At 46.7% G+C, this 22,801-nt stretch overlaps 2 protein-coding genes across 2 annotated transcripts; one reads left to right on the plus strand and one right to left on the minus strand.

Annotated features, from left to right (window-relative positions):
* The first annotated feature begins 223 nt into the window (after positions 1–223).
* On the plus strand, positions 224–11,952 carry LOC124701181 (mediator of RNA polymerase II transcription subunit 12-like). Its single transcript, XM_047233232.1, is given in 13 exon segments — positions 224–805; positions 2,025–2,084; positions 2,300–2,405; positions 2,529–2,600; positions 3,222–3,275; positions 3,395–3,502; positions 4,089–4,238; positions 4,321–4,662; positions 4,773–7,075; positions 7,540–9,241; positions 9,244–10,100; positions 10,576–10,894; positions 11,058–11,952. Coding segments are annotated over 13 exon segments (6,648 nt in total). The 5' UTR covers positions 224–671; the 3' UTR covers positions 11,499–11,952.
* A 3,318-nt stretch (positions 11,953–15,270) lies between these two features.
* LOC124694314 (laccase-21-like) lies at positions 15,271–17,476 on the minus strand. Its single transcript, XM_047227312.1, has 6 exons — positions 17,471–17,476; positions 17,369–17,407; positions 17,125–17,276; positions 16,704–16,948; positions 15,521–16,603; positions 15,271–15,401 (listed from the first exon to the last, which is right to left on the minus strand). The coding sequence occupies exons 1-6, from the start codon at positions 17,474–17,476 to the stop codon at positions 15,271–15,273; spliced, it is 1,656 nt and encodes a 551-aa protein (XP_047083268.1).
* Between the last annotated feature and the right edge of the window lie 5,325 nt (positions 17,477–22,801).

Raw genomic sequence — 22,801 nt, forward strand, 5'->3', positions numbered from 1 at the left:
ATTCTATATATCAATCCCATAAATTTCTTAACCTTTTGGAGAGCCTCTCACCTTTTCCTCCTTGTGGCATAGTAGGTCAAAGAAAAGACTCTTGTGAAGAAAGAAAAAATCCCCAAAAAACCCAGACCAGATCTCCCTGTTGTCGTTCTCTCTCCTCATCGTCACAACCTAGAGCGAGAAAGTGACTAGAGGAGAAAGAATCGGCGGCTCATCCGAGCAGCAGTCTGAGGTAGAGTCTAGAGAGAGAAAGCAAACCCATTGGAGCCGGAACAGGGCAAGAAGAGAAAGAGGAAAGGAAAGGAAGCAGCTTTAAAAAAGAGTCAAACTTTCTCTCTCTACAACCTCCTCTCGCCCCCCACAAATCGCCGTCACTGCCCCGTCCGCCCCCTCTTCCTCCGCCCCGCCCGTGCTCTCCTCCGCGCTCCGCTAGGGTTCCGGTGTCGGATTCGGAAACCCTAGCTCCACCGCGCATTTCCCCCTCTCTCTCGGCGAAATTGTCCGCGGATTCCCGACTTCCGGCCGCCAAAACCCTAGCTTTGGGGTTGGGATCAGGGAATCCCCGCGGTCCGCGCTCGGATCCCGTCGAATCCGCCGGGAGCCGCCCTGATCCGGTTCTAGGGTTTCGCGCCGCGGCGGCGGCACTGGCATGCTGCTGCTGACTGCTGGGCGAGATGCAGAGGTACGCGGGCGCCGGCAACAGCAACAGCTCCGGGTTCTCCGGCGGCCCGGTGTCCAGCGGCAGGGAGAGCAGCTCCAGGCTAGAAGCGTCGCCCTACGCTTCGCCTAATTACCCGGTGAACCCGAGGTAAGCGCCCCTGCTCCCTCCCCCTTGTTTGGCCCGTGCAAAGTTAGCTGCTTTCCATACTTGCCATTGGCAATCGTGTAGCGGTAGCGAGCCGAGCGGCGCCACTTGGTTGTGTTCAGTTGGCAGGTGTAGTAGCGCACTGATTAATGACGATACTCCACGAGCGATATGATATGCTAGTAATTGACTGGTTAGATACCGTAGTATTGTCGTTTCGTTCGAGCCATTAATGTTTTCCGTTGCCACGTGCGTGCCCGAAATTCCAGTAATGAACTCGCCGTATGCTATACTTGGAACCGAATGAATAGCAATCCGTTGTTTGTAGTGTTTGTACAAAAGAAGATGAAGCTAAGCTACCCTGTTTATCCTGAAGACAGGAAAATCTTAGTTGTCTATTATTCATGCCATGATGCGACACGTGGATGTATTATCTATGATATTCTGTAGGTAGGTATCTCGGTTCTCAGTAGTGTGTGCACGTCACGGTTTCACATATCATCAAGTCCTTACAATTAGTTGATATGCCATCACAGTATACTTCAATCAGTATGGTTGGAAGACAAAGGAACTTCCGGTTCCTGTTTGTTGTATGCCCACATAAATAAGCTTCCAGGGTTCGTGCGGGATATCATTTAAATGGTACATTTCATTTGCAGAATGGAGATTTCTGTTTCTCATTGGGGTGAATGGACCCTCAACCTCACAAATACTCTGCTCCGCTACAGTTTAACAGGCATACACGTAGTTTAACAGAAACTTTGACTATTAAATTGGTCAACAAGATATGAGTTATATGCCATGAAAGTTACACCATTGGAAACGTCTTTTGAATATAAATCCAATGGTATATCTTTTATGGCATATAACTTATATTTTGTTGGCCAAGTTGGCGGTCAAAGTTTTTTTTTTAAACTACGTGCAGGCCTGTTAAACTGAACAGGAGGGAGCAATTAAATTCGATAGGAATAACATGTGCATTTTTTTCCGCTAAAACTAAGCGTCTTCTGTTACCTTTTGCCATAAATTCGCAGCACCTAATTAATAGAATATAGGGTTCTTGACGACACGACTAGAACAAAATATACAGATTGCCAATACCACCTTATTATCGCCATGGTCCTGTTGAAGTAAGCTGTCACTATTATCCAAATCTGTCTTCTGTGTTTCTGTGACCAGTAATAAATTGTAACCTGTGCTTGCTAATCCTACTTTTTTTCAGGCGGCAACCACAGCTAGCTCCATACAGGCTAAAGTGTGACAAGGAACCACTTAACAACAAGTATGTATAAACTTCTGAACCCAAAGCAATTAACTGAAAGACCTAGGATATGCTGACTAATTTACATGCCCACCTCACACCACTTTCTCTGTCCTTAGTTTCAGTCTTGAGCCACTGTTTGCATAAACGGTCACATATATACTAGTTCTTTTGTCATGTGATATGGTTTCAGTTAACTTCATGCAGTATCCTTCTAAACTATGGCTCTTTTATAGGCTTGGACCACCTGACTTCTATCCTCAAACACCAAACTGTCCGGAAGAGACATTAACGAAAGAATATGTACAGTCTGGGTATAAAGAGACTGTTGACGGAATTGAGGTGCGTTTGGGAATAAAATCTGTTTACGATCCATTAGGGCCACCCCCTACTTGTTGAATATCGTCATGAGTTAAGAAAAAAATATAAATTCACTATGTATGACTGCAATTATTTCTTTGATAGGAAGCAAGAGAGATCGTACTCAGTAATATATCATACTTCTGCAAGCCAGATATTGTTGCAAAATGCAAGGAGGTAAGAAACTCGGTCAATATCTGCTGAATTAGCTTGTGAAAGGATCTTGTTTCGCCATTATGTTTTTTTGTGGACGCCTGCTGTAACTAATCATCGCTTAATTTTTATGCTGTAACAAAATGATTGGCATACTTATGTATACACTTTGTGTCAACCAATCAATTGGCATGGCTAGGCTAATGCCCTTTGGAACGCTGCTCCTTGGGGCATTCATGTTCTCATAATAAATACTAGCGGGTATGCCGAACATGAAGAGCTTAAATTGTTGGACAACACAATTTGTACGTGCGGAAGGCATGAATTTTAATCACAGTGGGTTGTCTTCCTCTAATGTTGGAGTTGAATTGGAGATCCTCTGGAGTTCACTTTGCTGATCTGTAACATTTCAAGGACGTGACTTTAATGTAAAGTGCTCAGGGAAGGGTTTTAGATATGTCATGTGTTTAATAGTGATTGTAGTTGCTAAACCTTTTTTCGCTAGTGGACAGTACCTGGAACCATAAAATCACATCTTTAATTTCCTTAGTTACATCATTTTGCTTTGTTTCCTTGTTTGTCTGTTTGTGTATGGCATGGGCTACGGCTTCTTCACACTCTGTTGTTGTCCATTGTTTGCTGAAGGCACTAAAGAAGCGGTTGAGGGCTATTAATGAATCTCGTGCTCAGAAGAGAAAGGTATTGCGTCATCGTTCTTGATTTGGCCTATTTGCTTTAATGTAGATGGCTCTCAAACTTTGATCTCTCTTATATCTCTTGATATGTCAAACAGACCTGTTATTTTCCTGTTTTAATAGGCTGGCCAAGTTTATGGAGTTCCTCTTTCTGGATCACTGTTGATAAAACCTGGAGTTTATCCGGAGCAAAGGCCATGCAATGAGGACTCCCGCAGAAAATGGACTGAGGTTAACGAACTAATCTTCCATTTGTTAATTCATTTTTCTTTTCAATGGGACACTGGCAGAAGTTTTGTATTTTTATTTGATTTTCCCGAATTCTTTATCTCTTAACTTCTCTTTGCATGACGTGGTTAGCTCTTTGCTTTAGTTCAGTATTTTGTTGTGGAACTGTGGGTTTTACTTCCAGTTAATGATGTATTATCTTCCTTGACTTTGGAGCTGCTTTGACTCCAAACACTGTATTATTGCTTTTTCAGTTATGTTATTAGGGTTTAGGGGATATCTTTATAGATTTTTAATAGAAAATTCTAAGTGAGACCCCTACAGTACATATAGGGACCCAAATTCGCGTCTGTAGAGAGATAAACCCATGATGGGGTTGTACATCCACTCCCCAACCAAGTGAGTTAGGCTCACTTCCTATGCTCATAGATCTCCCATACCTGATATCAAGAATATTGCATCTATAAAGGGTGTGGAGGCTAATTGTTTGGGGATCTCAACTTGTGGTTCTTACGGGTGTGGAGTTTGCTTTTACCATTATGCTCACTTTAATTTTCTTGTATGTTTAATGTGTATCATTAATCTGCAGGCCCTTGCCCAGCCAAACAAGAGGCTGCGTTTATTATCTGAGCATGTTCCTCATGGTTATCGTAGGAAATCACTTTTTGATGTTCTCACTCGATGTAATGTCCCATTACTAAGGGCAACATGGTTTGTTAAAGTTACATACCTCAATCAGGTTTGCAATTCTTCTGAGCTTGTCTCATGCTTCCTACCAAACGCCATACTACATAATTGTAACAAAGTGTATTCAATTATAGCCACAGGTCCGACCAACATCCAGCAGTATTTCAACAGGTGCTTCTGATAATCAACGATCCAACCAGTGGACAAAGGATGTCGTTGAATACTTACAACAGCTACTGGACGAATTTTGTTCAAAAGAGGTACCTCCGTCTTTTAAGGAACAGCCATCACCAGGGCTTATTTCTGGGGCAACTCTAGTAAAAATGAAAACCGAAGCATCCTCTGTTGGTGGAGACACTGAAGAGCCTGTGGTGCACTTCAAATGGTGGTATATGGTTCGTCTTGTACAATGGCATCTCACAGAAGAATTGCTAGTTCCCTCGGTACTTATTGAATGGTTATGTTACCAACTTCAGGTACTTTTGTTACATTGAAAGATCGAATTATCATATTTTAGGATGTTTCAGTTTATCAGTTCCCTTGATTGGTTTTTCTTGTTAATGACTTTTTTCTACCCTCCATCCAGGAGAGGGATTCAGTCGAGGCCTTAGAGCTTCTTTTGCCTGTTGTACTAGGTTTGGTTGAGACCATCACTCTCTCACAAACATACGTGCGTATGTTCGTGGAAATTCTGGTTAGACGTCTGAGTGATGCTTCTGTTGTTGATAACCCGAAAAGGTCATCTATCTCTTCTGTCATAGCTGAGTTACTGCGATACATGGTACTTGCAGTACCGGATACATTTGTTTCTTTCGACTGCTTTCCTCTTCCTTCAGTTGTGGCCCCAGATGTATATGGTAGAGGTGCTTTGCTGAAGATAACTGGTGGTGGTGAAATCTCTAGTTCTAAGAGGCCGGATGTGTACCGGTACCTTTCCTGCGGTTATGCTGTGTGTTCAATTCAGAGACGTGCATCAGATCTTTCGACTCTTGCCAATCCCAACCTTCAAGCACGTGGTGCAGCAAAAGTGGTACAGGCTTTGGACAAGGCTCTTGTCACTGGAAATTTGACAATGGCGTATTCTTCACTCTTTAATGATCTATCTGATGCACTAATGGAAGAAAGGTGGATTAAAGAAGTCAGCCCTTGCTTGCAGTCTTCTCTAATGTGGATTGGAACTGTTGAGTTATCCCTAATCTGTTCTGTCTTTTTTCTTTGTGAATGGGCAACATGTGATTATCGTGATTGTCGTACATCTCCCAGTCTGAATGTAAAATTTTCAGGGAGAAGAGATTTATCTCAGATACATGTGGCAGTGTCTATCTTAAAAAACAAAATGAATGAGATGAATAACTTGTCTCGGTCTAAGAGTAGAAGTCGCATGGCAATGAATAATATTGGTAAAGGTTCTTCGTTGAATGATGCTTCTTTAGCAGCAACTACAGTGGATGATTCTTCTGGATTGAGAAATAATGCAAAGATTGAGGAGAAGAATGAAAGGAAGGATATGTTTGAAAGTCCTGGTCCGCTGCATGATATTATTGTGTGTTGGCTGGATCAGCATGAGGTTAGCAGTGCTGCAGGTTTTAAACGCGTGGATGTTCTCATCATAGAGCTTATTCGCAGCGGTCTATTTTATCCTCAAGCTTATGTAAGGCAGCTAATTATCAGTGGAGTAACTGATAGGAGTGGTACTTTGCTAGATACGGAAAGGAAAAGGAGGCACCACAGAATATTAAAGCAGCTTCCTGGGTCATCTTTATTTGATGTTCTTGAGGAAGATTTAGTTGTTGAAGAGCAACAATTGCGTGAGATGATGTCAACCTATTCTAGTGAGCGTCGCCTTGTGCTTTCTGAACTTTCGAGTGGTCTGTCAGTTGATGCAAATGACAGGGGTGAATATACTTCAAGTTCCTTCTTTCGGAAGCAGAGTGATATTTTGGTTGCATCAGGAGGCTCTAATCATAGCAGTGTGCCTGAACAAGTAGAAGATGTGAAAGTTATGGTGTCGAGCCTGTTGTGTTTTATTTATCCTCACTCAGTGGAATCAGAACATTGTGAAACCAAAATGAACTTCCAGGGATCATCAACTTCAACACTCACACAAGTGGATAATGGAGAAGTGAAAAATGGCTGTGAGGATTGTATGAGGATCAAGGGACAGAAATTGGATGAGAGAACCTCCCCTTACCAGGCGTTCCCATTGGTTCAATCAGATGAGGAAGATGCTTGGTGGGTAAAGAAAGGGACAGAGCTACATGAATCTTTTAAGGCTGAACCTGCACTGAAATCCATTAAACAAACCTCTAGAGGTAGGGCAAAAGTGGTTCGCAAAACACAGAATCTTGCACAGCTTGCGACTGCTAGGATCGAAGGCAGTCAGGGGGAGGCATCTACTAGTCATCTTTGTGAGAGCAAGCTGAGCTGTCCCCACCATAAACCTAGCACTGATGGTGACAATGCCAAAGATGCGTATCACACAAGGATGACAAATCTGGCCGAAGTTGGGAAGTCGTTGAAGAAACTTAGATTACTTGAAAGGCGCTCCATCTCTGTGTGGTTGTTGAAATCAGTAAGGCAACTTGTTGAAGGAAATGAAACGACAGCTTGTAAAGCTAGCAATTCCTTAAGCTCCTTTTCCTCTCTGCCTGATGACAAAACTGTGTCCAAATGGAGGCTAGGCGATGAAGAACTAATGTCAATTCTCTATATACTTGACACATGCTGTGATTTAGTCTCTGGTGCAAGGTTCCTTGTATGGTTGCTAGCAAAAATTCGTGGTGGAATGGCTACGCTAGGTCAAGTCGGGAGAAGTGGTACGCATATGAAAAACAGAGATAACCAAGTTTGTCAGGTTGGTGAGGCACTTGTGTTCTCATCCTTGCTTAGGTATGTTGCTCCTAATGTCGATTCCATCAGTCTTTATTTAATCGAAGAAGACATGGGAAGGAATGAAAATAGAGGTTAATGAATTTTTATTATTAATTAGAGGCACCTGTTCTGTTTTCTTGTTTTTTGCTTCTATTTTCAATGCAGCATATGGTCTAGATTTTGGTGACTCCACTTGTGTTCTCTGCAGTCCGTTCTCTTATGTATTCACCATTTTTCTTTGTCAGTTCAGTTAGACTCCTTTGTGTTTGTGGTTTTATATGTGGGCATGTTCAATGCTTTTTGAAGCAACTGTTAAGTTAAAGCCTTCATTTTTAACAGAACAAAGTTCTCTAGACCAGGGTAGACAGATGGTTATCTGTTATGATTGATTATGTTCCCCATTTTTTATGTTTTGGACTCTGTTATATACTTAAATTGTTATATCAATTTGCTCTGATGACTTTACTCTTTAACACTTACAGGTATGAGAACATACTTCTTGCAACTGATCTCTTGCCTGAAGTTCTCAATGCTTCAACGAACAGACATTTTGTGTTAGCAAATGCAAGGCATTCTGCACCGGCAGCTTTGCCTTATACCCGATATTTTTTAAGGAAGTACAGAGATGTGGCTAGCGTGGTTAGGTGGGAGAAGAATTTTAGGACCACATGTGACCAGCGACTGCTAACTGAGCTTGATAATGGGCGATCAATAGATGGTGATTTGATTTCTTCTTCAGGAGTTTCAGCAGGTGAAGAGATGGATGAGCAGGTCCGTCAAAAGCTGAATGGAAGGGGTTCAAGAATTGTTCCAAACATGAAAGAGATAGTGCAGCGGCAAACTGAAGAGCTTCAACGCAATTTGAAGGAAAAGAAAATTCCTGCAACGCCCAAGAGTCCCTCGTTTGAGAAGGAAGACGGTTATCAAATTGCACATGATACTGTTTTGGGCTTATTTGAATGTATCCGGCAAAACGGGGGAGTAAGTCCAGATGGAGACCCTTCAGCAGTTTTTGCTGCTGTTTCTGCAATTGTTGTCAATGCCGGGCAAGCCATAGCTAAACATTTGGATTTCACAGGGGGTAACTATCATGGAGTTCCTTCTATTGGTAATTCATTGAACTTTGTTCGGCACACTTTACACGTCCACATAAGTTCTCTCTGCTTACTGAAAGAAGCTTTGGGGGATCGCTTCAGTCGTGTATTTGAAGTAGCTCTGGCTGTTGAAGCATCTTCAGCTGTAACAGCAGCCTTTGCTCCTCCTAAGATCCAGCGCAATCAGTTTCAACCATCTTCTGAGGCCCATGATGCCTATGGAAATCACACTAATGAACTTCTAAGTACCTCAGGGAAAGGCTTTGTTGGGAGGGCTGGAAAAGGTGCTGCTGCTATTTCTGCACTTATTGTGGGAGCTGTTGTTCATGGAGCTGTTAGTCTTGAGCGGATGGTTGCTGTCCTGAAAATAAAAGATGGCTTGGACATTCTGCAGATCCTAAGAGGATTGAGAACTGGCACTAATGGTGCGTCCCGTTCCACTGGAACTTTTAAGATGGATAATTCAGTAGAAGTTTTGGTTCATTGGTTCAGGATTCTATTAGGGAACTGCAGAACCGTCTATGATGGGCTTATTGCAGATATTCTTGGTGAGTCCTATGTTCTTGCACTCTCAAGGTTGCAGCAGAAACTTCCTTTAAATGTGGTCTTTCCTCCAGCCTATTCAATTTTTGCAATGGTCCGTTGGAGACAGTATATCCTTAGCCGTGAAGATGTGCAGGCTTACCAGAGTATTGAGAATGCAATAAACGACATCACAAAGCATCAACCTTTTCGAGATATCTGCTTCCGCAATACACATCAGCTGTATGATCTTCTAGCTGCTGATGGTGGTGATTCGGAGTTTGCTGCATTGCTTGAAATGAACTGCTCCGACAAGAATCTGAAGCACCTATTTATACCTCTCCGTGCCCGTCTTTTTTTGAACGCTCTTGTTGATTGTAAAACACCAGCAGTCATCCAGATGGATGGTTCAGAACCTGGTGAGGCAAAAGAGAATGAGTTAAAACTCTCGGAGAAGCTTGGTCAAGTACTTGATACCCTCCAACCTGCAAAGTTCCATTGGCAATGGGTTGAGTTGAGGCTTCTTTTAGATGAACAGGCTCTTGCAGAAAAAATTGGAAAAGCTGAAAAAGTAAGACACCAACATCGATACTGCGGGAAATTATTGATGGACTTCGATCGCTGTGCCCTAATTCTGAGAGCTTTGCCCTATCTGAAAGCGAGAAAGGGTTTACTGAAATCATCCTGTCGAGATTAGTTGCCAGACCTGATGCTGCTCCTCTCTACTCAGAAGTTGTCCACCTTCTTGGGAAGCTACATGATTCACTTGTTGTGGATGTCAAATGGATCCTTCAAGGGCTAGATGCCCTTCTGGGACGCAAGTCCACAAGACAACAGCTTGTAAGTCTTGCTCAAAGAAAAGGAGTTTCAGTAAAGACACAGGTGTGGAAGCCATGGGGATGGTCCAGCTTGCTTAGTGATGTAATGGCTAATAGAACTGCCAAAAGGAAATTGGAAGTCACTCCAATTGAGGAAGGAGAAGTTGTGGATGATGCTGAAGCCAAAAGGCCAATCAAAAGTACTCCCCATAATGTGGATAGAAGCATTGAAAGCATTAGATCTGTTAATAAATATGTAACCGAGAAAGCCCTTGCGGAATTAATGTTGCCATGCATCGATAGAAGCAATGCAGAATTTCGCGGTATATTTGCTGGGGAAGTAATCAAACAGATGGGAACTGTCAGCGAACACATCAAAGCAATATCACGAAATGGTACAAAACATGCTGGTTTGGTCCCTTCAGGAAATGAAGTTTCATCTAATAAACCCAGTGGTCGTAAAGGAATTAGAGGTGGAAGCCCAAGTATTGGCAGGCGAGGCACGGTTGGTAATGATCCAACCCCCCCTTCAGCATCTGCCCTGCAGGCAACAGTGTGGTTACGCCTCCAATTTATAATTAGGTTACTTCCAGTAATCTTGGCAGACAGGTGAGTCTAAATTGAAAAGCAAATGTCGTTTTGTTTGAAGTTACTTTTGCTTGGAGATGGTTCCCGATATTAGTTTTCATTATTAGTTTATTAACACATATTTTTTGTCACAAATTGTACCTGACTCCAGATACCCTAGGTTTCCTGATATTAGTTTTTAGCTATTACTTTGTTACACATATATTTATTGTCATAGGTTGTAGTTGACTCCAGATACTCTCAGTGTATTTCTCTGTTTTCGCATAATTGAGAATGTGGACAAGTTACCTTTCATTTGGGGTGTTCCACATGTCTTGAAAGTTGGTCCTAGCATCCTGCTGTCCTTGTGACATCTATTTCATGTGGTTCATGTATTCCCTCTATTCTGGTTTATAGGTCCTTTTGGTTTTTAAGGGCATTGCTGTGCCTCAAGTGCAACTTGTGATAATTTCTTTTCCTACTAATAATCACTTCCTTCTGTATATATAAATTGTAGGAACATGAGGCAGACACTTGCTTCTACGATACTATGCTTGCTTGCGGCGCGCATAATCTACGAGGATGCAGATTCACCCGTTCCTCCTGCCAATTTAGCTACGTTGAGGCGGGAAGTGGACTCTTTGCTGGAACCTCCTGTAGACGTCCTGCTGGATCGCCCAAGCGAGAGTCTTTTTGAGAGGCTTTTATGTGTTCTCCATGCACTGCTTGGGAACTCCAAACCAAGCTGGCTAAAGACAAAGCCAGTTTCCAAGCCACCCGTTAGAGCTCCGCGAGATATCACTGCATTTGATGTTGAAGCTGCTGTGGGCTTGCAGGTCAGTTCGATGCTTAAACTGATAAATATGGTTACGCCTTTCGGAAATATAGTACTTTTTTTGCATCATGTGCTATGATATTTTTTTCTTTCTATCGTATCTGACATGCATTTCCTGAATGGTCTTCTCCTCCCACTTCTGACAAACTGCATCTGCTTTGTAGTCCGCATTGGACCATATGGAGTTGCCTGGGACAATCAGGCGAAAGATCCAAGCCGCTCTGCCGATCCTCCCACCATGTCGTCACAGGTCTATACAGTGTCAACCTCCTCAGCTGTCCTTGGCTGCACTATCACCACTCCAGAGCAGCACTTCATCCACCGCAGGCCCTCAACAAAAGAACACCCCTCTCAGCTGGGTCCCCACCAACATCTCAAGCAGAAGCAAGGCGACACTGCCTTCCCAGGACCCCGAGATGGAGGTGGATCCCTGGACCTTGCTCGAAGATGGCACTAGCTGTCCGTCTGCCTCGTCAGGAAGCAATGGGGCCAGCGGGATCACTGCTGACCACGCCAACCTCAAAGCGTGCAGCTGGCTCAAGGGTGCGGTCAGGGTGAGACGGACAGAGCTGACCTACATTGGGTCTCTAGATGACGACAGCTGACATATACAGTAATGCCAGCAAGGACGGTCTAGTTTTAATCAGCGGAATTCTTTTGTGTACAACAGGGTGGATATCTCGTGGCCTTATGGGGCGGCCTCCCGTGTAGAATACCGACCAACCTTTGCCCCTGTTTTGTTCCTAGGGCCCACTTTGCAGGAGCGACAGTGTACATAGTTGGGGACATTAGTCCGCTCCTCGAGCGATGGCCCTGTGTAGCTTATTCAAGAATTAGGAAAGAATGATGCAACTTAGCTGATTCGCCGAAAAGGCTGATATATTCTTTGGTCTAATTGTAGTGCAAGCTGGCCCCTTTAACTGATGTGGTTTAGCATGTTGATATATTATTGTTGGCTGGGCTCTTGGTTGTGAAACATCTCGTCGGTATCAAGTTGGTGCACTTGTCCAAGTGTTTCTCTCGCAATACTATCTGTCCAGAAATATAAGTTTGAGCTCATGGTCTTTCATCAATTGCGAGCTCATGGCCTCTTATATTATGGTTGGTTGGGCTCTCATTTGGTCGATGTCCAGTTGGCTGGGCTCTTGGTTGTCAAACATTTTGTTGGTATCAAGTTGGTACATTTGTCTGAGTGTTTCTCTTGCACTACTTGCTCTGACCGCAGCGACCTCATGGTCATATTATGGATGGTTGGGCTCTTGCTTGTGAAACATTAGGTCGGTGTCCAGTTGGCGAACTGTCTCTGTCCAGAAATATATAAGGCGTGCTATTATATCTTGGAGTTCAGAATTCCTGGAGCTCTAGCTCTGTCCAGAACGAGAGTATGGTGTTTCCTCACTAGAAGAGTAGGGACCTGTTCACACAGGACACTGCAACATCATCAGATTTGTGTTTGGAAGCAAGAGGGTGCCAAAGGTCATCGCAAGGCAAGTGCTTCTTCACGAGACCTAACCTCTTGAATTTCTTTCGGTAACTGGATGGATTTCCAAAAGGCGGACGACACGAAGTGGACACTGCAAAACAAAGGAACGAGGCACAACGGACCAGCTCGAATCTTAGCCAACCTCAAAGGAACAAGGCACAGCGTTGGCGCCGTCTCATTGCAGACCCCACCTTCCTCCGCCACTGCTGGCCGGCCTCCGCCCTCGTCGGCTTCTTCACTCAGCACTCCCGCGATCAATATGACCCGGCCCGGAAACAACATCATCACCCACACGGTTGTGCATGCCTTCGTCCCAGCGCTGCGATCTCCCCGCAGCCCCGTCACCCGGATCCTCGGCTCTTTCGTCCCCTCCACCGACGCCCTCCTGGAACACAGGACGCCGCTCGCCTCGCGCGGGGGCCTCATCCTCTTGCGCGCCCTCGACCGGAGCTACTGCAGGTCTGCAGCACCGCCACCCTTCGGTTGTCCGTGTGCAACCCGCTTGCCGATGGCACGCGCGATTTGCTCCCCCGCTTGAGTGGTTTAGGTACTACGCGATTCTGCTCGCCGGTGCCGACTTCCGCTCCTCCAAATTAGGCTTGGCTTGTACAAGGTGATAATCATCGGTTTGAGCGGTGGGGACATCAAGAAGCACCGTCCCCACCTTCACATCCGGCGGTGATCCGAGCTGGAGCGCGCCTCGAAGGTGCTTCGCGAACCTTTCCGGCGGGTGCGGCCTCTGGGGTTTGCTAGGACCGGGCGCTGCCATTGTAACCCAAGGCACGGCACACTGGCTCCTCCGTACGTGACACATTTACCTTTTACATCCAAATGGTGAGCGCCACGACTAGCGAATACTCTTTGAAGAAGCCGTCGATTTCGTCGAGCCAGCTTCCCTTAGGCTCGTACAAGTATGACGAACCACGGATCCTTGTATTGGTAAGCATGCACAAGTATCTAAGCCTATCCTAAAAAAATCTTCATAAAATTATCAAAAGCTGGGGGTGGGGGTGGGGGTGTGTGGGGGGGGGGGGGGCCCCCTGACCTACACATAGCGGTCAGGGTGAGACGGACGGAGCTGACGTACATTGGGTCTCTAGATGACGACAGCGGACATATACAATAATGCCAGCGAGGACGGTCTAGTTTTAATCGGCGGAATTCTTTTGCGTACAACATGGTGGGATATCTCGTGGCCTTATGGGGCGGCCTCCCTGTAGAATATACCGACGTCCAACCTTTGCTAGCACTAATCTTGTTACAAGTAGCGGTTGTTAGTATATTGGCATGCACGATAAGTGGTCATGATGTTTCTAGCTCCGGCAAACCAGTAAGAAGTAAGATCCAAGATGTAAGTTGGATAGTAGTAGCAGCTAGAACTTACTCAGCTAGCTGTACATGAGCTGCATGTACTGGAAATGGTGCTTGCCCGCCGTGGATGGGAGGCCGACCGGGGCGAGTTACTCTCACATGCTAGCAATTTTGGAGGCGACCAGAAATATTCGCGCTGCTGGCGCTTATAAGTGGAAAGTCTTGTTTTAGTGATTAACCATTGGTGCCACACCGTGTTCGGGCAAAACTGTTCGAGGCAGATAGACGACAGGTTGAATGGATCACGGCAAAATTGTTCAAGGCAGACAGACAGATGGCTTCCCGTCTGGAGTACGCTGCTTTTGCCACCACCTATGGTTGCTTAGGAGCTGTGATCGGAGCATGGACCGCCGCGCGGCTTCTTCGACACCATGTAAAAAAAAAATATTTTCTACAAGCTGGGGGGGGGGGCGCTGCCCCCTGAGTTGTACACAACTACGCCAGTGGTGTGTACCAAAGCGCAAAGAAAGCTCCAACAACTAAATTACCAAGATTTACGATAGCACCAGCCAACGGAGAGGTCGGAAAAGAAAAAATAAAAGAAACATCAACACTTTCAGTGGTTTGCAGTTCCACAAGCGAGATGTGTTATTATGTTAAGCCAGCCAACGAAAATCAGAAGATAATATTCAATTCAGTTTGCACCGGCGCAGGAAACGAAGTACAACCGGACAATCAAAAAATCCAGTAACGTTTTTGGCACATAAAACATCTGGAAAGAACGAACGTACTCCCTCCGTCCACAAATAAGTGTACGTGCGGGATTTTCAAGATACATTATGAAGTGAAGTAAAAAATGCATTGAGAAGATGCATCTCCCCTCTTTAATTAGTTGACCTCCAGCGAGCTAAGGGCTTGTAGAAAACAAGGAGAACATGTGCTCAATATTATTGGGTTTGATTTCCGTGCGATAAGAAAGAAGAAATTAAATTGCATTGGGAAGATAGGAATACACTCTTTTGTGGACAAAGTTTAGGGCTAGATGTCCACTTATTTTTGGATGGAGGGAGTAAGATGGTACTGAAGGGCAATAAATATAGCACATGTGAGAACTGAAATAAATTATTGGTTATCATACGTTTGAATCCTGTAAAATTCAGCTCGATTTGTTTCACTGTAACCAATTGTGTATGCATGATCTATGACATTTCTCTTTGATCTTGCGTATTTGTTTCCCGGCATGGTGGCATATTTGAAAAATCAGAAACGGAAAAAATACTCAGACAAGACAGACCAACATTTGCAGCCTGGCGCTGAAATTTCATTCATGACATGACTCAGCATGTCCATAGATTTAATCCCAAGTCATGTGGGAAGCTCGGATCTTGGATAGCTAGCTTAGCTTACCTTTCATTTAGTATAGGTTTTGGTTTCTCTCTTTTGTACATAAGACTCATTTGATTTACTAATAAATTTCGACTTCCCGAGCTAGCTAGCAGGTGAGCAATTGGCCTCCTGAATCTTCAGTTTTACTGTGTTGCTAGTAGTACCAAACAAAATTAATATACTGCCTTGTTGCTCCGTCAGCACCTAGGCATATTTGAAGGCGGTGGCACGACCTTTTCTCCCCTCCCCTTGCCGTTTTTGACAATGAAGACAGTCTCCATACCCCATACCATGTGGCGTTCAAGATGGCAATGCATGAACCATACGCCTAAACAACAGAAGAAGGCCAACAAGGGAATGAGCTGCATATATATGAATCCTACCATATATACGTGTAAAATTAGAAGCCTTGTGAAGCGAATCAAGAAAGGTTTGTGCATTACTCACCAGGGTTTACCGCGCGGAACCGGATTGCAACCCACCCATTCGTGGGTACAGAGACTGTGTTTTGGTACGGTGGATCGACCAAATTATATTTGGCGGGGTCTTGGCGCCTGTCGAAGTTACCAATCCCTCTCCCCACGGCGTGGAAGCTGAGCCCATGCAGGTGCATCGGGTGGCTGTCACCGCCGAGGATGGTGGTGCCCTGGAAAACCACCTCCACCACGGTCCCGTACGCCAGGACCTTCACGGCCGTGCCGCGTGCGGTCAGCGCGAGCTCTGGCGGGAGGTTGTCGGCCGTGAAGTTGAATGGCGACGGCGGGTTGTCCGGGAAGTCCGTCTTGGCCACGCTGCCGATGGCGGAGCGGTAGTAGGCCCCGAGGATGTCGGTGCGAGGCATCTCGAAGCTGATGTTGTTGAGGCTCGCCGCAAAGCGGTTGCCGTGGGGGCCCTTGCACGGCCCCTCCTTGCACACGATCTCGTTGACCGCAAGAGTGACGATCATGCGCTTGTCGATGTTTCGGGGCACGTCGGCCGGGTGTTCCTTGCTGGCCAAGGACCTGAGACGTGCCGTATATGCCGCCGCCGCGGAGCTGTCGTTGTTGGCGGGAAGGGTGGGAAAGTCCGGATGACCGGACGATGATACGTGGATGTACTCCAAGACGGCGGTGGCGATTCTGTTGTCGAGAGGGGCGCCTGCATTGGTTGTCAGCGCCCTCGCCGCCATGTAGTACCGGGCCTTGGAGTGGCCACGGCCTCGGGCCTTGAGCAGCACAGTCATTGTTTGCCCGGGGTCAATGAAAATGTGGTCGGCCGTGAAGGGCTTGGTGTAGGAAGCGTCGGAAGAAACCACGGTGAGGCGATGGCCAGCAATGGCGAAGAAGAACCCGTTGGTGAGTGCCGCATTGATGATGTGCAGCATGTAGGTCTCGCCAGGCTCGATGGGCAGCCTGAAGGTGCCGTTACTGGAGCACGTGAACATGTCACCAGGCTGACCATTGATGGTGTTGGCGTCTGAAGGCGGGAAGTCACTGCCGGTGGAGAGGACATGGGCGATCAATTTCCTAATATCTTCCTTCCACCATTCCCCTACAAGAAACGGAGAGAGAGAGCATCACAGAAATTAAACATTGCAAAACCAGGTGTGCAAATTGATTTAGGTGTATGTATAGGCCAGACGCGCGCGTACCAAGTATGATGGGTATTTCTTTGCGTGGTTTCCTGAAGGGGTAGGTGGTGCCATGGCTGGGGCGGATGATGATGGCACCGTGCACGGTGGCACGGTCCATGCTGCTGTGCGCGTGCCACCACAGCGTTCCTTCCTCCTCGGAGAGGACAATTCGGTGGGTGAAATTGTTGCCGGGTTGGATTGGACACTGTGTTATGTACGCTGGCCCATCCCACCATGGGCTTCGTGGCTGATTCACGCCATGCCTGCACCGTGGGCCGTGGTTAATGGTGTGACTTGCATCAAGCTATGGATTTCATATATACTAATCCCTTAAATCTATGAAATCCCTAACACTTATTATTGATCGTAGGGATTAGTGTATATATGCCAATTATTTTAAAAAATTAATTAATATCTTTGGATTAAGCATAAGTTGTACCAGTGGAGGGTGATGTTTGTATGGCCTTGATTGTAGACGTTGACAAGAACGACGTCACCTCTCCTCGCATAAATGGTCGGCCCGGGAAACTGGCCGTTAACGGTAAGGATGGTCTTTTCATGGCAGAGCCTGGTCTTGTTACTCTCTTTTATCTACACACAAGTTCATCAATAAACAAGTAAAATTGAATGGAAAATAAAGCTCTCGAGTCTCCAGCTCATGAAAATATAATCCATAGACTTACAAAGAAATCGTAGCTACGTTGAGTCAGTCCGTTGCCTTCCTGCAAAATTGGATGGCAAAATATTATGTTAAATTGTTATTCCATCGAACAGCTACTGCATACCTGCATACCTCCATACATGAGTATACAAGTGGAGGACAATGAGCTTGAAAGAACATATGATCAGAGTTGCTCACAAAGAAATTGTTGTGGTGGACGGCCCTGGATCTTTGAACAAGCGCTAAAACAACCACGCAGAGAAACCAAAACGCCATATTTTGTCGTCGTCCAGGCCAAGTGACAGCTCAAAGCCTAGAGGTAGGTCAGCTATATATGAGCAGTTTTGGTGAGGAAATAATTCGCCGACTTTCGAGATCAGTGCTTTCATCATACAGTATCATCGCAGTCTTTAAAGCTATCCATATGAGAGTCAAAATACCAGCCTGTCAAATTTTCTAGTATCGTGCATTGATGGAAAATGATAAGATAAGATACTCATTTCATTAATTGCATGTAATTAATAAGGGTATATATGTATAGATCTAGCTGAGTAGAGGGCGTGCATGAGTATGCATGACATAGTCCAAAAACCGAACCGGACCGCTGGTTTAACCAAAATACTGGAACCGGAGGCTCCACCTGGAATAAACCAGGAAACCGCGATCCAGCTGCCGGGTTTAATCATTAAACCGGTAACTGGTATGAGACGATCAACTATCTGCATGTCGAAAAAATAAATGCCTCGGGTGGGATTTTTTTTTTAATTGGGAATGACCTCGAAGGACATGGATACCGCTTAATTACCAGCAGTGAGGGTACATGTTACAAAAGAGACCTCCAAAAGACGAAGCGGCCTCTAGCTTTTAAGAAAATAACCCTAACCAAATGCATGAAAAACAATCCAGTCCTTGCCCTCCATCACCGTCGGAACTAACGGATAGGTCTATCCCTGCAACCTTCTTCACTTGTTGATAACGATCTTGCGGCATGCCCTAAACCTTAAACAAATGCATAAATAACAAGCAGTGAGTGAGGAAAAACTAGTACGTGTGCACGACGCATACATTTGTTATTGCACACCAACGTGAGACATGAAAAAAGTCGGCCAATCCACCTCAAAGGGCTCGGCGCTTGTGTATCTGGGATGACTATCGTCTGCTAACTGCTCTAATTGAGCAGTTTCAAGATTGACATTGTACAAACGATCGCCGTCGCAGCTGTCTGCAATGAGCATCGTGCTGCCCCTCTCCGCCGTGCACATGCATCACATGATGTACATGTGTTGGCGTTTTGTCGGCTTGATCCGCCGAGTGGGGATCCATTCTTCGGTGCCGTCCACTATCTCGTCATCCTCCTGTCGTGTCCATGTCACCACATGGAAGTCATACTTGTGCATGCATACCAATACAAGGGTCCCATCGGAGGTGACGCTAAGTCGTGGTTCGTCGTACTTGTACGAGTCTGAGGGAAGCTGGCTCGACAAAATCGGCAGCTTCTTCAAGGAGTATTGCTATTCGTGGCGCTCACCTTTTGGATGTAAAAGGTGGATGTGTCACGAAGGATCCAGTGTGTTGTGCCTTGGGTTACGACGGCGGAGGTCGGTCCTAGCGAACCCCAGAGGCCCCAGCAACGTTCACGAAGCAGCTTCGAGGCGCGCTCCGGCTTGGATCACCGCCGGATGTGAAGGTGAGGATGGTGTACTTCTTGATGTTCCCACAGTTGAAGCCGACAAGTATCACTTTGTAGCAAGCCTTTGGAGGAGCGAAAGTCAGCACCCACGAGCACAAGCATGTAGTATAAAGCATGTAGTATAGAACCCTAAACCACTCCAGTGGGTGGAGCAAGTCTCGTGTGCCATCGACAAGCGGGTTGCACAAGGGCAGACGAAGGGTAGTGCTGCAGCTGTTCCGGTTGACGGCACGCAGGACGATGAGGCCCCCGCGTGAGGCGAGCGGCGTCCCGTGTCCCAACAGGGCATCGGCGGCGGGGACGAAGGAGCCGAGGATCGGGTGACGGGGCCGCGGGGAGATCGCAACGCTGGGACGAAGGCATGCACAACCCTGGATCATCGAAGAAGCGCTAAAACAACCACACAGAGAAACCAAAATGCCAAATTGTCATCGTCCAGTCCGGGTGACAACTCAAAGCCAAGAGGTAGATCGACTATATACTCCGACGACTTTCGAGATCGGTGCTTTCATCGAACAAGTATCACCATAGTTTTTAAAGCTATCCATATATATGACAGTCAAAATACCAACACGAATGGTTGTCAAATTTTGTACTAGCATCGTGCATTGATGGAAAACGATAAGATAAGATATGCATTTCATTACTTGCATGAAATTAATAAGGGTATATATATCTATCTTGCTGAGTAGAAGACGCTTATGAGTATGCATGGCATAGTCCAAAAACCGAACCGGACTGCTGGTTTAACCAAAAAACGGAACCGAGAGGCCCCACGGGTCATTTAAGCGCATCGGATCGGACGCGGCACCGGTAAACCAGGAAAACCGCGATCCAACTACCGGGTTTAATCACTAAACCGGTAACTGGTATGAGAAATTGTTGTGGCGAGCGGCCCTGGATCCTTGAACAAGCGCTAAAAACCACACAAAGAAACCAAAATGTCATATTGTCGTCGTCCAGGATGGGTGAAAGCTCAAAGCCACGAGGTAGATTGCCTATATACTCCGACGACTTTCGAGATCGGTGCTTTCGTCATATAGTATCACCACAGTCTTTAAATTAAGCTATCCATATGAGAGTCAAAACAACCATGCGGGGAAACAACCACGCAGAGAAACTGAACTGGACTGCTGGTTTAACCAAAAAACGAAACCGAAGGCTTCACCGGTCCTTTAAGCGCACTGGACTGGACGCGACACTGATAAAGCATGAAAACCACAATCCAACTGCTGGGTTTAGTCACTAAACCAGTAACTGGTTTGAGAGGGTCAACTATCTGCACGTCGGAAAATAAATGCCTCGGGTGAGATTTTTTTTTGAACTGGGAACGACCTCAAAGGACATGGATATTGCTTAATTACCAGCAGTGAGGGTACATGTTACAAAAGAGACCTCCAAAAGACGAAGCAGTCTCTAGCTTTTATGAAAAGAACCCTAAACAAATGCATGAAAAACAATCCGATCCTTCCCTCCATCACCTCGGGAACTAGCGGATAGGTCTATCTTTGCAGCCTTCTTCACTTGTTGACAACGATCTTGCGGCAAACCCTAAACCCTAAACAATGCATAAATAACTAACACTATACTCCTGGGTACTGGTCTGCCCAATAATTCCTGAGTGACCAAGAAAAAACTAGACTGGATGCATACATTTGTCATTGCACACCAATGTGAGACATGAAAAAAGTCGGCCAATCGACTTCAAAGGGCTCGACGCTTGTGTATCTAGGATGACTGTCATCTGTTATCTGCTCTACTTGAGCGGTATCAAGATTGACACTGTATAAACGATCGTCGTTGCAGCCGTCTGCAACAAGCAGTGTGCTGCCCCTCTCCATCGTGCACAAGCATCGCAGGATGTACATGTGTTGGGGTTTTGTGAGCTTGATCCGCCGAGTGGGGATCCATTCTTCGGTGCCGTCCACTATTTCGCGATCCTCCCGCCGTGTCCATGTCACCACATGGAAGTCATACTTGTGCATGCATGCCAATACAAGGGTCCCATCTGAGGTGACCCTAAGCCGTGGTTCGTCGTACTTGTACGAGCCCAAGGGGAGCTGGCTCGACGAAATCGACAGCTTACTCAGGGAGTATTCGCCGGTCGTGGCGCTCACTCTTTGGATGTAAAAGCTGGACGCGTCACGGAGGAGCCAATGCGCCGCGCCTTGGGTCACGATGGCGGCACCCTGTCCTTGCAAAGCCCAAAGGCCGCACCTACTGGGAGGGCTCACCAGGCAGCTTTTGGGCGCGCTCCAGCTCGGATCACCGGACGAGAAGGTGAGGATGGTGTACTTCTTGATGTCCCCACCGTTGAAGCCGATGAGTATCACTTTGTAGTCCAAGCCTAATTTGGAGGAGTGGAAGTCAGCACCGGCAAGCAGAAGCGCGTAGTATAAAACCCTAAACCGCCCCAGCGGGGGGAGCAGGTCGCGTGTGCCGCCCGCAAGCGGGTTGCACACGGACAGCCGAAGGGTGGCGGCGCTGCAGTAGCTCCTGTCGAGGGCGCGCAGGAGGATGAGGCCCCCGCGCGAGGCGAGCGGCGTCCCTTGTTCCAGGAGGGCGTCGGCGGCGGGGACGAAGGAGCCGAGGATCCGGGTGACGGGGCTGCAGGGAGATCGCAGCGCCGGGATGAAGCCATGCACAACCGTGCAGGTGCACCTGTGGTTTCCGGGATCGAATTGTTCGACGGAGTGGTGAGTGAAGAAGCCGACGAGGGCGGAGGCCGGCCAGCAGCGGCGAAGGAAGGTGGGATCTGCTATGAGACGGCGCCACCGGTGGCACGTCGCGGCGCAGCGGAAGAGGGCAGCTTCGTCGTCGTCCGCCACGAGCGCGAGGATCTCGAGGAGGACGTCGTCCGCGAGCTTGGGCATGGACGCGGTGGCTGGCACTGGCAGCGCTTCCATCTTCTCGATCTGTTGAGCTTTCGATTAGCTGAGAAGAAATACGCTAGGGCTAGATTAGATCGATTGTATTGGTCCTTTGATCTTTTTTTTGCCAAGATTCGAGCTGGTCCGTTGCGCCTCGTTTCCTTGTACGTGCGCGGCCCATTTAAGTATGGTTTGTAGGCTTTTTGTTTTTGTTGCTGGCCTGTTAGAGTAACATGCTATCTTTTTCGGATGGGGCCTCTTGCAGTGCTGATTGGAAGTCGCGGGGAGGATCTGTGTGCGGCTTGGTTCAGGCAATTCCTACACCAATACAAACCGCGCAAAAGTCCCAAACGATAAGGTTACTGTTTGAGAGGGGCGACTCGCAGGCGGCGCGGTTCTTGGTCCTTGGCGGCGATTCTGTCGCTCCCCTTCGCCTCCGGTTGCCGTTCTGGCACCGCGAGGTGGAGGGGAGCCCTGGGATCTCGTCGGGGCTGTATATAGGTAGGTCTAGGAGGTGGGGCTTCGCCGTTTGGAGGGAGGCGGCGGTGTTGTCTCCAGTTTGGTGTCCGGTGCTCCAGCCCCTTCTCGACGGCGTCTCTCGGGGTGGCGTCGAGGAGCTCTCGGAAGGTGTGTCTTGCTGGATCTGTCGATTCGGTGAGTGTTGGTGCTCCTGGTGTGGCCGTTGATGACCCACAAGTATAGGGGGTGTATCGTCGTACTTTCGATAAATAAGAGTGTCGAACCCAACGAGGAGCAGAAGGTGTTGACAAGCAGTTTCGATGAAGGATTCACTGTAAATGCTCACAGACAAGTATTCAGGGGGTTTTGATATAGCAGATAAATAAAATACGAGTAAGTAAATTGCGAGAGAAATAATTGCAGCGAGTGGCCCAAT

This window comes from Lolium rigidum, chromosome 3, assembly GCF_022539505.1.
Source record: "Lolium rigidum isolate FL_2022 chromosome 3, APGP_CSIRO_Lrig_0.1, whole genome shotgun sequence".
NCBI classification, from domain to species: domain Eukaryota; kingdom Viridiplantae; phylum Streptophyta; class Magnoliopsida; order Poales; family Poaceae; genus Lolium; species Lolium rigidum.